This window comes from Portunus trituberculatus, chromosome 8 (assembly GCF_017591435.1).
Source record: "Portunus trituberculatus isolate SZX2019 chromosome 8, ASM1759143v1, whole genome shotgun sequence".
Taxonomy (NCBI): domain Eukaryota; kingdom Metazoa; phylum Arthropoda; class Malacostraca; order Decapoda; family Portunidae; genus Portunus; species Portunus trituberculatus.
This window is the reverse complement of record NC_059262.1, coordinates 3,328,170-3,343,449: the sequence shown is the minus strand read 5'-3', so window position 1 is coordinate 3,343,449 and position 15,280 is coordinate 3,328,170. Positions and strand designations below refer to the sequence as shown.

Here is a 15,280-nt window from a genome sequence, read left to right as displayed (position 1 = left end):
CTCCAAACCCCACAAATTAACACTAACCTCTCTTATCCTAACCTTCAAATCCCACAAATTAACACTAACCTCTCTTAACCTAACCTCCAAACCCCACAAATTAACACTAACCTCTCTTAACCTAACTAAACCCCATAAATAAAGACAAACCTCTCTAACCCAACCCAAACCTCAACAGTAACCTAAACAAACACATTCCATTTTTAATTACTCGTAAACCTAACCTATTCTAACCTCTCTAGCCAAACCTAACCTAACCAGCCACATAAGTATAATCTGATCTAACCTAACCTAACCTAACATATAAATTAAACTAACATAATCATAACATTTTTGGTCGCCGTGGCACAGAGGAACCATGCACGCTTTGAGGGCCATGGGGTCTCCAAGCGCATGGGTTCGTATCAATAATTCAAGTTAAGTTAAGTTGGATTAGGTTGTGTTAAATAAGGTTACGTTAAATTAGGTCAGAGTCTGTTAACTTAAATCAATTCAGGTTAGGTTAGGTTAGGAGAGAGAGAGAGAGAGAGAGAGAGAGAGAGAGAGAGAGAGAGAGAGAGAGAGAGAGAGAGAGAGAGAGAGAGAGAGAGAGAGAGAGAGAGAGAGAGAAAATGAAAGAGACAAAATGAAAGAGAGTGAGAAAATGAAAGAGAGCGAGAAAATAGAGATGGAAAGACAGAGATGAATAGAAATAGAGAGAGAATGTAAAAGAAACAAGAGAAACAAGAGAGAGAGAGAGAGAGAGAGAGAGAGAGAGAGAGAGAGAGAGAGAGAGAGAGAGAGAGAGAGAGAGAGAGAGAGAGAGAGAGAGAAAAGACAGAAAAGAGTGAGAGAGGAAGCAGCGCCACACCCCGAGAGCCTCACCTCATGCACGATGGGACCCAGACTAAACCGTAGCTCCTTACAGACGTCCCCCAGCGCTGACAGACTTGCCGCCCTCACCAGCCACTCCTCGTCCCTCACTCCTGTAGGTGGTGGTGGTGGTGGTGGTGGTGATATTTTAGAGTGTTTTAAGGTGTTTTAGAGGAATCTAAGGATGTTTTGAGGGCAATTCAGGGTGTTTTAAGACTTTATGGGCATTTAAAGGGGTTTTGAAGGCAATTTAGGATATTTTGGGATGTTTAGAGGTGTTTTGGGGCATTTTGGAATGTAATCAGGGCAGTTCAGAATGTTTGGAATATTTCAGGGGCATTTTAGGAAGTTTTAAGGGCATTTTAGGGAGTTTTGGGGTGTTTAGAAGTGTTTCAGGGATATTTATGTGTATTTTAAGGGCAGTTTAGGTTGTTTTGGGGTGTTTAGAGGTGTTGATGAGCATTTATGGGTGTTTTAAGGACAAATTAGGGTGTTTTTGTGTGATGGTGTAAGTGGTGGTGGTGGTGGTGGTGGTGGTCACTATACTGCTACTACTAAAATGTCACAAAAGACTACATGTAAAAAGAATAAAAGCAAATCAAAATGAGAAGTAAAAAAGTAAGTAAAATAGAATAAAATAAAATAAAATAAAAAAAAAACAATAAATAAATAAAAAAAAATCAACCAGAGAACCAGACAAAAGAAAAACAAAAACACAAAAAAACAATACCCTCTCTCTCTCTCTCTCACACACACACACACACACACACACACCTGTAAGGAAAGCATTGATGAAGTAGTCCCTGTAGTGCGGCAGCAGCGGGCCGAGGCGACGGGCAGCTCGACTCAAACTCTCGGCCAGCTTCGCCCTGTCCTCTGCACTGCGCCGCCCCACACTGAACTCCTGCGTCACCACCACCACCGCCTGCAGGGGAAGGGGAGGCGGGGGATTATGAGGGAGGGATAGAGGCTTGGCTACACACAAACTCTCTCTCTCTCTCTCTCTCTGCGACACTCACCTTCTCTGGCATGACATCGCAGAGTGCCGCCAGCCCCCGTGCAGCCATCAGGTACAAATACGAGTCGTCTTCCCTCAAGTGCCGCTGGAAGAGTGCCAGAAGCTGAGTGCCATGCTGGAGTGCCGTGCTGTCTCTCTCCTCCACCAGCCGGGCCAGAGCGAGGATGCCGTGGCCTCGAATGGGCAGCAAGGGACTCATTAGGTCCTCCATGGCGGATTCAAATGTGTTTTCTTCCTTTTTCTGTTTCTCTGTGATTATTTTGTCTTCTTCATTTTCCTCACTTTCTTCTTGCTTTATTGTTGTTGTTGTTGTATTTTTGTTTTTCTCCGCTGTGGTGTTCTCCGTTTTTTTGTTTTTCGTCTCTCCGTCATCTACTTTTTCTCTTCTTTTAGTTTTGTCATCTTGTTTTGTGTTTGCGTTTGCTTCTTCTTCTTCTCTTCCTTCTTTCTTTGTGTTGCTTCCTTCTTGTCGCCTCTCCACCGCCTCCTCTTTTATTCTGATTACCTCACTCATTTCTTCCTTTATCTCCTCCTCCTTCTGTTCTTCTTTCACTTCACTTATATCTTGCTTTATCACAGCCTTCACTTCTTCCTCCCTTCTCACTAATGTTCTTTCACTTTCTTCATCACCCTTGTACATTTTTTTGGTTTTCATGTCTACTTCTCTCAATTTGCTGATGTTGCTGTCTTTTGCCCTTTCCTCAGTAAGTGTAGCAGCGTTCTCAGTCTTCACCTCTCCTGTCACTTCAGTTCCCTTGTCATGCCTGTCTTGTGTTCCTTTGACCTCCTTGCTGTGTCTTGTGGCAGAGTTAGCCTTTCCAGCCCTACCCTGTGTCTGAGTGCCAGCCATAACATCAGCCTTGAAAACCCCATGTGTGGCGACCATGTGCCGTAGCTGGGAGGCCATCAGGCACACCCCCTCGTCCTGCAGGCACTCCTCAGTCATCTCCAGTGCCGGGAGCAGCGCCCTCAGTCCCGCCCAGTCCCCTGAGGTCATGTCCTTCCTGAGGCTGCGGTCACTCACGTAGCAGGTCACCAGGATGAGGACGTTCGCTGCGAGGGAGACCTGTATGTCCTTGAGCCCCTCGTCCACACAGTCCTGGCAACCAGCCCTCAGCAGGCCATCCACCACCGGTCCCGCTGCTGAGAGATCCTGGAATAGGTCACCGGTCAATTTCTCACTCTCAGCCAGGCAGGACAGCAGGGTGACACACATGGCAACACGCCTCACCCTCTCAAACTGCCCCGCCACCCTGTCAGCCTCCGTCACCAGCGATGGAGCTGTGCCAGGCTCCTGTGTCTCCTTAAAGTCAAAGAACTCCACCAGCTTCCTGTAGAATGCCAGGACAGTACCAGGCTGGCCCAGGTCTTCCAGGATACCAGATAGACAACTGGCTGTCGCCTCATCCTCCTCCAAGGCATTGCCAGGGCCAGACCGCATTGCCACCTTCACTCCGCCGGCTGCATCAAGCACCAGGGCCAGGTCGGGATTGACAGGTGGACTGGCGGACGTCTGGACAAGACCAGCCAGGCTGACAAGTGTACCAACCACCTCCTCCTTGGCCAGGTGACTCAGGTACTTGGTGATGAGGTGGCGGGCAGGAGAGCGCAGGTGAGTGACGGACATGGTGGTGATGACCAGCAGGGGACACAGAGCTGGCTGGAGTAACTGGCCAGTGCTGGGGTGGGAGGAGCCGTGTCTATCATGAGAGTGTGCAGTCTGGCCACACATTCTGTCAGGCTGGCCTCCCTGCATCCCGGTGGTGTGAGGGACTGGGTGGTGAGTGTCAGGGGCTGCAGGAGTGGCTGGCCAAGGTGCTGGGCAGCCAGGGAGGGGCTACGCTCGGCCAGCTCCCCGGCCAGCAGCACCACCACCCTCACCACCTCCGGGGCCAGCTGAGGGGCAGCATCCAGCATGGCAACCACCTGAGACACAGAGAACATTGATTAAATATAGGAAATAGATAAATAGATAAATAAAACAAAATAAATAAACAAATAAATAAATAAATCTCCTTAAATCTTCATGAACAAGAACAGGAAGAGAAAAAATGCAACAATAAAGAAACACAAAATAAAGACTAACACACACACACACACACACACACCTGAGGGCCCACAGAGGCATAGAAGGAGGTGAGGTCAGGAGTGCGGGAGTGAGCAATGAGTGCCGCAACAGCCTGGCACCGACGCACATCCTGGCCGTCACAGAGGGCCAGCCCCGCACCCACCACCACCTGCAGCCCTCCTTCACCCATCAGGTAACGACGCACCACCAGAGAGTTGCAGGTGCGTCCCAGCCAACCCCTGCCACCACCACCACCACCACCACTACTGTTGCTGCTACTACTGCTGCTGCTGCCACCCTGAGGAATAAAATATGAGGAGGTTACAGTTTGTCCAAGCCACACATTACTATCACTACTACTACTACTTCTACTGCTATTACTACTACTACTACTACTACTACTACTACTACTACTACTACTAGATACACACAAAAAAAAAACATATCAATTATAAACAGGAGAAAAAAACCCAATCTCTCTCTCTCTCTCTCTCTCTCTCACACACACACACACACACACATACACACTTATACCAATCACAAACACAGATGAGATAAAAAAAGAAAGAAAAAAAAACTTCCTCTCTCTCTCTCTCTCTCTCCCATTCACCTGAGCCAGTCCCATGAGCAGCAGGAGGTGTGTGAGGGTGACACTGGGGTCCGTGGCAGCTGTGAGTGCCTCCAGCTGTGCCCTGAAGAAGGCGGTGTCCTGTGGGTGGTGTGTGGTGGAGGAGGGGCAGAAGCAGAGACACAGCAAGGCACTCAGCATCTCCGGAAAGCAAGACTGTCGTATCCCGGAGCCGAGAGTGTCGTGCTGTGGAGTGATGTTTGTGATAGGATTATTACTATTACTAATGCAGGCTGGACCTCCAAAATCCGGAATTCCGTAATCTGGCAAATCCTATAATCCAGTTTATTTCAATTTGCAAGAATTATTTAAATTTCCTGGAATAATGTAAGTTTGCTACAATGATGCTATGATGTGGCAGTGTGTGTGTTTTTCTGTGTCCTTCTACATGCATATTTACTTGTACAGCTAACACACACACAGACACACACACACACACTTGTTTATAGAATGGTTAATAGTATGGAGGATGTGGATAAAGATTTTTTACTATTGGACACACAGCTGAAAGAGGGTTTTACTAGAAGAGATATCAAGAAGTAAAGTTTCCCTCATAGAGCTGTGAACAATTGGAATGAACTTGATGAGGAGGTTGTAATGGCTGGGACTGTGCACACTTTTAAGGAGAAATTTGATAAAAGATATAGAGACGGGACACCATCAGTTTACTCCCTTCCTGCAAACCACAACTAGGTAAATACACACACACACACATACACACACACACTACTAAAGCAATGTTCCAGTTATATATAGGGTGACTAATACTATGCAGGGTGTTTCAGGATGCTTACTTAAGGCCCACGTGTAGCCCAGAATTTTCCATAACCCTGTAAGCCTCAGGTCTGGCAGTCACTGGATTTGGAAGGCTTAACTTGTACTGTCATCACTACTGCTACTCTTAACACCAATTACTTACACCAATATCACGAGACACCTCTAATTGTGATGTGGGTGTTGAGATTTGATTATATACCACCACTGCTAACACCAAACACCATCACCACCTTCAGACAGTGCCATACCTCACCACCAGCACCACTAGCACCAAACAACACACCAAACACCATCACCATTCTCACAGCACCACACGTCACCACCCTCACAGTGCCATACCTTGACAATGGGCACCAGTAGCCTCATAGTGCCAGCCAGGAGAGAGTGCCGGCTTCCCTGTGGTACCTCGAGAAGTGACGGGCCAAGAATGAACTTTGCACGGGCCAGACTCATCTTAACGAACCGGGCCGACTCCTGGTCCATCCCGGCTAGGACTGCTGTGTACAGGGCCAGACGTGCTGCTGCGGCCACTACCTGTTGGGGGGGTTAGGTTGGGTTAGGCTAGGTTAGGTTAGAATAGGATAGAATAGCTGTAGATCAGGTTAAGGTAGGTTAAGTTAGGTTAGGATAGAAAAGGATAGCTGTAGATTAGGACAGGATAGGATAGCTGTACACATGGGTAGGGTAGGGTAAGGTTGAGTTGGGCTGGGCTGGGTAGGGTTAGAATAGGTTAGGTTAGGTCAGGTTAGCTAAGGTTAGATTTACAAGGTTAGGTTAGGATAGGGTGTGGTTGTGTATGAATGAGTTTTGACTGTTTAGGATAAAAATTGGATGTTATTTGAAATGCCTGACATAAATAAAATAGAAATAAATAAATGTCAACCAAAAATAATATAGACAAAGAAAAGTAAAAAGAACAAACGAGTAAGAAATGAATATGAACGAATAAAAAAAAAAATGGATAAATTAACAAAAATTAAACAAAATCATTGCAAGAAAAAAAAAGAGAAAAAAAAAATAAAAATTAATAAATACAACTCAATACAAAATTAATAAAAAGAAAGAAAAACTGAAACAAATAAATACAAATGAATACAAATTAATCTTACCTGAGTCTGGTGGAGGCTGAGGAGGTGAGGGGGAGGTGGGGGTGCATCCGGATCACCCCCACCCCTTCCCCGGCCAGGTGTGGGGGTAGGCACTTCCTCCGACCCCTCCAGGAGCCGTGCCAAGTGGTGGAGGAGAGAGACGGACAGACACCCACACTGCAGCCTGGGGTGGTGGTGGTGGTGGTGGTGGTTGATTAAGTTTTGTAGTGAAATTTTAGTCTTGTTTCATTATTATCATTGTTGTTTTAAGGTAACTAGACATTTTAAGCATTATTTTCTCTCTCTCTCTCTCTCTCTCTCTCTCTCTCTCTTAGTTTAGTTACATTAGGTTACATAACACCCTAAAACACACACACAACACCCCGAACACACACAACACCCCAAACACACATACAACACCCCAAAACACACACAACACCCAAAACACACACACTTAACCCCCTAAAAACACACAAAACACCCCTAAACACACACAAAACACCCAAAACACATACACACAACACCAAAACACCCCAAACACACACACACAACACCCAAAACACACACACTTAACCCCCTAAACACACACACAACACTGCTAAACATATACCTGACATCTTCCCTGACACACACGTCCACACCAGCCAGTAGGTGTGTCGCAGTAGCCAGCACGCGGCCCCCCTCATCCCCGGCCACACCCGCCAGGCACTCCTTCACCTCAGCCACCACCGCAGCGGCACTCTCTGTGGTGGTGTGGTCTGGGCTGCCTGTGGGATTAGGATAGGATTTGGGTAGGGTAGGGTAGGATAGGATAAGGTAGGTTAGGTTAGGTTAGGTTAGGGTAGGAAGAGGAGGAGGAGGAAGAGAAAAAAGTGAAAATTAAGAAAAGGAAGAATGAAGAAATGGAGGAAGAAATAAGAAAAGGAAGAAAAGAAAAGAAAAGGGAGATGTGATGGAAGAGAAGGAGGAAGTGAAGAATGAAGAAAAATATGGAGAAGGAAGAAAAGAAAGAAAAATATGGAAAGGAATAAAAGAAGGAAGAAAGGAAAAAAAGATAAGAAAAGGAAGGAGAGAAGAAAGAAATGGGAAAAAAGAAGGAAAAGGATAGAATTAATAAATACAAATAAATAGAATAATAAAACAAGAACAAAATAGAAAAAATGACATGAATGGTCGTCAAACACACACACATCAATGAACGAGCAAACCAATCAGTGTGTCAAGGTCAACACCACACACAGAAAACAAGACCAACATAAAGAGATACAAAAAAAATGGCACTGTCCTAATATAGATGTCCCTCCAGCTCTCCTCACTTCCCGGCTTCCTGTTCACAGTTCTTTCACTCGGCTGACATGACATGTGAATAAAAACATAACCAGAACTAGTCTAACCCAATTTATAACCTAACCTAATATAGACATCCCTCCAGCTCTAATTGTTTCTTGGCTCCCCCTCCGCAGCTATTTCACTCAGCTAACATGATGTGGGAATGAAAATATAACCAAAACTAACAACCAAAATTATAATTCAACCTAACCTAACCTAATATAGACATCCCTCCAGCTCTCCTCACTTCCTGGCTACCCATTCACAGCTCTTTCACTCAATTACTATGACGTGGGAAAGAAAATACGATAACCAGAACTAACCTAACCTGAATTATAACCCAACCTAACCTAACTTAATATAGACATCCCTCCAGCTTTCCTTATTTCCCGGCTTCCCCTTCACAGCTCTTTCACTCAGCTGACATGACGTGGGAATGAAAATATGAGAACCAAAACTAACCTAACTCAAATTACAACCTAACCTAGCTAATGTAACCTACTTGAAGCGAGACGGGAATGAAATTATGACAGCCAGAACTAACCTAACCCCAATCTTTAACCTAACCTAACTAGCTAATGTAACCTACTTGAGGCAACACACACTGCTGATACATCTTCCTCAAAACCCTTCTGAAAAATAGCGTGGTTAGGTTACGTTTGTTAGGTCAGGTTAGGTTAGGTTAGGTTAGGTTGAATTTTGGGTTAGGTTAGGTTAGGTAAGGTTAGATGAAAATTAGGGCAAGGTTAGGTTAGTATTGGTTATCATATTTTCCTTCCCACGTCGTCAGGTGAGTGAAAGAGCTGCGAAGAGAAGCATGGAAACAAGGCGAGCTAGAGGGACGTCTATATTAGGACAGTGCCAAAAAAATTACAAATAAAATATAAACGCACAAAACTGAACAAAAGCAATGAAAATAAATAGCATGAAATAAAAAGGGTAAATGTGCAGTTTGAACCAATACAACCTATCTTATATTTCTTTTTCCCTGTTTTAGCAAGCTTGGGGACCTCCTGGGAAACTTAACCTAACCTGACCTTATTATTCATTTTCGATAGGGTAAAATGGGTTTAGAAATACTGGTAGAAGTGTGATGTAAACCGTGAGAATGCGTATAGTGACGTGTGTATTGGTTAAAACTGCAATAATAAAAAAATAAAAAAATAAAAATGTCTTCCTCTTACACAGAAAGACATCGGTAAGTCAACAAACAGCAACACGTGTTCACCTGATACTAATGAGGGAACATGGCTATTAACACAGTGGTGGCTTACCGAGAGTGGCCAGCTGCTCCACACACTGGTAGAGGCGGTGGTCCATCCCTGCAGCACCCACTCACCCTGTCACCCACGACTGTCACTTGCCAGGGGCGGAGGAAGAGGCGGAAACACTCACTGCCTCACTCTGCGCTCCTCACTCACCCCGCAACATGTGACAGACTCAGACACAAACAACTTTATATTACAGATCACTCTTCTCTTCCAGTCTATTTATATTTAAGTTTCCCTGATATTGTTAGCATTTATTTTTTTCTCTATATTTATTTGTATGTCATTTTTACTTTCAAGCAGGTAAAATATTGCAGGTTGAAATAACTCTACAAGGATGAGTACTATAATCATTGCTTACTTTCTATATTGTGATCAATAAAGTACTGAATCACTCACAAATAATCAATAAACTCTTACTGGTTAGCGTCTTGTTAAATAGCTAACACGTTTATAAAGGAGAAAGAATACCGCGAAATTTAATCTGCTTACACCGCCCATTAGCACGCTTCTTGCTCGTTTACCATTATTCTTATCATCTTTTTCGCTACTTCATCATTTCCCGGTATTTCTATCTTAACAGACTGATAGAGGCAGATAAAACAGGGCACTAAATGAAAACTAAAACCACTACTTCAACTTACACTATGCCTGAAAATAAAATAAAGTTGATAAATGTATATATTACTTTATTTCAATCATTTTATTATTATACTTATTGTGATCTATATATCTATGGACGGCATTTCTAAGCGTATCAATATCTTATCTGTCTTTGGTGACGTTAACTGAGATTTTTAAGGGTGCTTTTAATGCTTCTGTAGTCTTATTTATATAGTGATAGTTAGACAGCCTCAGTGTTCTGGTGATAATCTAACAGTACTAGTGACACAGTTTACCAGGCTGTAGTGGAATGGTTCTGGGTGGTTTTCAAGAAAGCTTTCATGGTTCTATAGGTTAACAAGACTAGCGGGAGTTTGACAGGGAGCAGTGGCGGTTCATGGACTTTGGAGAGTTTTCATGACCTTAGAGAAAGCTTGACCCCTTCAGTACCACGACGCGTTTCCGTATTCTGGGTACTATTTGGTGATTTTATACAGCTTCGGAAATTTACGTGGGGATTAAAATGGTGAAAACTATGACCATTAATCTTCTGACCTCCATAACCTCTTCCTAATGCAAATAAAACGGTCTAATCACACACAAATCTCATGGTAAAAATGTGTCCCAGTACTGAAGGGGTTAACACATCACCACTATACCACCACCACCACCACCACCACCACAGTCAGTCAGAGGAGGAGGATGAGGGAGACATCAGCACATCAGACATAGAAGAGAGAGTGCCAGATTGATCAGATGGCACATATGAACTAACAGACTCTGTGTTGAGCCTTGGCACTTCAATCTTCCGTGCCACGAGGAGGCCGCGATTCTGGCACTAATGTCACTTATACTTGTACCTGAAGATCTGGCACTGAGAGGCCTACTAGTGCCATTAATAGTGCCAAATTGATCACTAGTCTTTTGTGGTTTAGTTTGGTATAGTGAATCGTCTTTTGGTGTGTTTTTCTGCCTCTTGGAGTGAGTGGAGGCGGCAGAGGTGGAGTTTAGGGAGCCATCCACCACTCCACTTGGTTGCGAGTGTGGAGCGCTGGTGGGTGGACTCAGCAGGGACTCACCGACAGAATGTAGTGGACTGCTGGCTATGGCGGAGAGCAGATCGGCCTTGCGACCTTTCCATATCTCCCGAAACACTTCATTTGAAACACTGGAGGCACTTGAACCTTCCTCCACCTCTTCTTCCTTCCTCCACTTCCTCCTCCACCTCTCCACTACCACCCGCATCCACGGAAGAGCTGCTGAGGTGCGTGGCTGGGGTGGATTTGCGTGTGGATGTGGATGTGTGTTGGTCAGCAGGGTGGATGGTGTATGTGAGGCCCCAGGTGTCTTGTGATGGTTCTCTTAGTGGCTGCTCCCCTGGGGTAAGGAACGGGTGTTTGGAGGGCCTGGGGGTCAAAGGAGGAGCTGGAGAGGAGGAGGAGGAGGAGGAGGAGGAGGAGGAGGAGGAGGAGGAGGAAGAGGAGGAGGTGTGAGGTATTCTTTCACTTATTTGCCTTTCACTGTTTTCCTCTTCCTTTTCATATTTTCCTTTTCCTCCTCTCTTCTCCACTCGCATCTCTCCCTCTCCTCTTCCTTGCTCTCTCTCTCCATCTCTCCCTCTCGCTTCCTCAATTCCCACATACACTTTCTCCCCATCCGGCCCAATCACATATGTCAAATTCTTCGGTATGTCGCCCAGTAAGAGTCTCGCATTGTCACAGGTCCCAGCAGCCTCTCTTGTTGATCTCCCTGTTACTGGAGCGGCTAAAACTCTTCCCGCTATCTTTATCACGTTAAGTCCGTCAGGTGGTGTCTCTGCAAGCGGTCCTGTGTTTGAGTCCTGTGGTTTGTGTTTGGGTTTGTTGGTTAGTGTGTTTGGAGGAGGTTCTGTCAATGTTTGTTTGTCAGTACGTGTGTTTTTTGTTACTCTATGCTCAGGTGTGTGTTTAGCGTCCGTCTGAGTGCCTTTCGTCTCGCAGGAGTGGTGCGGGGTGGTTTCCTGTGGCGGTGGTGTGTGACGGTGTGGTGATGTGTCATGCTGTAAGAACTGGTACGGGGAAACGCTGCCATCATTCACCACATTTACTGGCACTCTCTCCCTGGCACTGTCCGTCTGGCACCCGACACTCTGGAGGGTCCGGCGTGTGGCTACAACAGACGCCGAGGTGCCATAGTTTACCCTGGAGGTCCGTTTCGTTGCCAACTTTCCAATGAGGGTGAGGAAATCGTCTTCTAAATCCCTGACGCGACTTCTCACCCTCCGCTCCACTTCGGCCTTCAAATCGCGGTCCAGCTGAGAGTTAGAAGCAGCGAGGCGGAGAAGATGCGTGCGGTTGAGTCTGGGTGGCTTAGCGGTGCATTGTGGGGCCAGCGGGGTGGACCTTAGCCATCCGCGAGGCCGAGAGGACTGCGAGTGTGTTTGTGCGTGCTTGCGTGGCTGTCTCCGTTTGGTTTTGGGTGAATGGTGTTGATGTTTGGGCTTCCTGTTAGGTTTTCTAGTGTGGCTGGTGTTCTTGGGTGGTGTGTCGCTGTCTTGGTCACTTTCCCGCCCACCATCCACCTCGCCCTCACTGTCTTGCTTCTTCTCCTGGTCCATCAAAGCCAACTTCTCCTCCCATACTCTTTCGCCCTCCGCATCCCACCCTAAGTACATGATAGGCAAGGGTTGGGCCAGCTCCCCTACCCGCCTGGGGGAATCCTGCCACCTCTCCCACTCCCCCGGGGCAGCTCGCATAGGGGGTGGGAAGCTGGCACTGGCCGGATCCTCAAGGCTGGCTATCCTGAGTGCTATCCTCTCAGAAGCAGGGAGGTTTTCATAAGGAACCTGCGCATCCTGTAGGACACTGAAGGACTCCTCGTAGATACCGGGGACTCCTGTGGGTGTGTGGCTTATCCTACCACCCGCTGGGACCTCCACACCGAGACATTTCATGGAGATAGAGATGGAGATAGCACCAACACTCTCTCTGTCTCTCCCGGTGAGCAGCAACGTACCCCTGAGAACCATAAGCGTTGCAGACTCACCCTGTGGCACTAAACACCCCTCGTGGCACCCAACCAAGGCACTCTGGACACCCACACCGTCACTGGCACTACGCAACACCTCCACCTTCACACTGGCCCCCTTGGAAGCGACAAAGGGTGCCAAGGAGCCGAGAATATGCAGGACTTGCCTCGTTGGAACATAAACTGCCTGGGTGTGTCTGTGGTGGGCCAAGGGTGCTGGTGAAGGCCGGAGGCAGGTAGGGGATGACCAGGGGAGGGCCGCCGCGTATCTGAAGGAGGGTAGTGGTGATGGTGGAGGTATAAATCTTGTTAGCATTATTACAACACACACACACACACACACACTCACCTGAACACACACAGCGGGGGAGGTGACAGGGCGGGAGAGGTGGGAGGTGAGTGACAGTTCCCCCACCACCACCTCCAGCAGGAAGGTACTCGGCCGCATCTGTAGGAAGGAGGAGGAGGATGGTATTATATTAGAAACATTTTAATCAGTCAATTTTAAGAGAGAGAGAGAGAGAGAGAGAGAGAGAGAGAGAGTGTGTGTGTGTGTAATTCACCTCGGTCGTCTGCTGGTCGCCCAGCCAGTCTTCCCCATTACGGAGCGAGCTCAGAGCTCATAGACCGATCTTCGGGAAGGACTGAGACCACAACACACTCCACACACCGGGAAAGCGAGGCCACAACCCCTCCAGTTACACCCCGTACCTATTTACTGCTAGGTCAACACACCCGTGTCACACATTAACACCCAAGCCCATTTGCCTCGCCGCACCGGGACTCGAACCCAGCCCTTTCGATTGTGAGTCGAGCGTGCTAACCACTACACTACGCAGAGTGTAGTGAGTGTGTGTGTGTGTGGATATAAATTTTAGGCGTGGGAGGAGGAGGAGGAGGAGGAACACAAGGGAATGCAAAGGAAGTACAAACAGCAAAAGACCTTGAGGAGGAAGAGACGACGACGAGGAGGAGGAGGAGGAGGAGGAGGAGGAGGAAGAACAAGACGAGATACAAGATAAAGACCAGAACCCTTTCACTACAATACGAGATAACTACCACTCAAATCAAGGCAGGGAATCTTTATAAACACACCAGAAATGAACAAAACAGAGAAGAGTTTGCAATTCCTATCAAATTTAAAGATCGGAGGAAGCTGTGGAGTGAGTGAAGATGTCTCAGAAAGATTTGATTATGCTAGATTTGGTAAGGTTAGGTTAGGTTAAGTTAGGTTAGGTAGGTTAGGTAAGGCTAGGTTTGGTTTGGTTAGGTTAGGTTAGTTTGTGTTGGGTTAGGTTGGTTTGAGTTGGGTTAGGTTAGGTTTGGCTAGGTTTATGTTAGGTTAGGTTAGGTTAGGTTAGGTTAGGAAAGGTGTACCATATAGAAGTGAAAGAGTTAACATACACATGAACATTGGAAAATTAGACAGGCATGCAAAAACAACAATAACAACATCAACAACAACAACAACAACAACAACAACAACAACAACAATAACAAAAACATCAACTGCAGGTGAGGTTAGGTTAGGAAACGTACTAAATAAAAACAAGACTGACGTATATATAAAAAAAAAAAAAAAATCAGACAAACTGACAAAACAACAACAAAAACAACTTCACAGCCAAGGAAAGTGAGATTGATGACTCTAAATATAAGAAAAAAGACTAACAAACAAAATAAATAAATAAATGATAATAGGAAAGTGCCAGCGTGACCATTCCAGCAAGTGACGGCCTATGGGAGTTAGCGTCATGTGACAGGTAGGGTGAGGAGGGCGGGGGGGCCGGCGTATGAGGAGGGGCGGAGAATCACGAGGCTAAACTCTGGCCCTCTCTTATCTTATCCTACTTATCTCTGTTGCTTTATCTGTGTGTTCTTTCCCTGTGCGTGTGTGTGTGTGTGTGTGTGTGTGTGTGTGTGAACCTATTTAAAGTAAGGGCGAAGTTAAATAGATAAATAAATGAATGTCAATAAAATAAATACATGAATGAATGAATGAATAGATAGACAAAATAAATAGATAAATAAATAAAAATCAATAAATAATAGAAAAGACCCACTATTCTTATCAATATATAAAACTGAAAAGAGAAAAAATTTAAAAGAAGAAAAAAAAATGAAGGTAAAAATAATAGTAATAAAATATGAAATCAATAAAGCAAACAAAATAAATAAGTGACACAAGAGAAGCTTCCTCAGCCTGAGTGCGTGACAGCGGCAGTGGTAGAGAGGTAAACCCGCTTTCCCTTGCTTTTCTCCCTTCACTTCGATACCCGCCCAAAGTTTCCAATATTTCAACAACTCTACAGCCGCCATCTTGAATTTCCCGAAGCCTCTATGATACTATAAGGAAGGGTGATTCTGTTTCTCTATTTCCATTGCTATTTCTCAGAGTAAAATCGAGGAAAATAAATAAATAGAAAGTTTAATTAATGGTGTATTTTTTTCTAGTTTAGCTTATTTTGTGTCATGTTTAAGTGTACCTGGCAGGGTGATGGGGCGGTAGGGTAGCAGGGTGGCAGGGTGAGGGTGTGGTGAGTGCCCCGTGACAGCTGTACCGCACCCTGTCCTCAGCTGTCATATTCTTCCCCCCGGCACGTGGCCAGCCATCTTGTTTGTTTACATTCCGACAAAGACACC

The 15,280-nt window shown here is 45.8% G+C and overlaps 2 protein-coding genes across 2 annotated transcripts in view; both read right to left on the bottom strand.

Moving 5' to 3' along the window:
- The window catches only part of LOC123499213 (transport and Golgi organization protein 6 homolog), a 14,594-nt gene extending 3,837 nt beyond the window's left edge, over nucleotides 1-10,757 (bottom strand). Inside the window, 10 exon segments of the mRNA XM_045246955.1 lie at nucleotides 865-965; nucleotides 1,627-1,777; nucleotides 1,872-3,544; nucleotides 3,547-3,796; nucleotides 3,979-4,236; nucleotides 4,549-4,752; nucleotides 5,683-5,877; nucleotides 6,453-6,615; nucleotides 7,042-7,198; nucleotides 9,035-10,757. Coding sequence (XP_045102890.1) covers nucleotides 865-965; nucleotides 1,627-1,777; nucleotides 1,872-3,544; nucleotides 3,547-3,796; nucleotides 3,979-4,236; nucleotides 4,549-4,752; nucleotides 5,683-5,877; nucleotides 6,453-6,615; nucleotides 7,042-7,198; nucleotides 9,035-9,080 — 3,198 coding nt within the window. The 5' untranslated portion in view covers nucleotides 9,081-10,757.
- On the bottom strand, nucleotides 9,701-15,280 carry LOC123499217. Its single transcript, XM_045246967.1, has 3 exons — nucleotides 15,124-15,280; nucleotides 12,987-13,085; nucleotides 9,701-12,906 (listed from the first exon to the last, which is right to left on the bottom strand). Exons 1-3 carry the CDS (start codon nucleotides 15,219-15,221, stop codon nucleotides 10,788-10,790), a joined length of 2,316 nt encoding a protein of 771 aa, XP_045102902.1. The 5' UTR covers nucleotides 15,222-15,280; the 3' UTR covers nucleotides 9,701-10,787.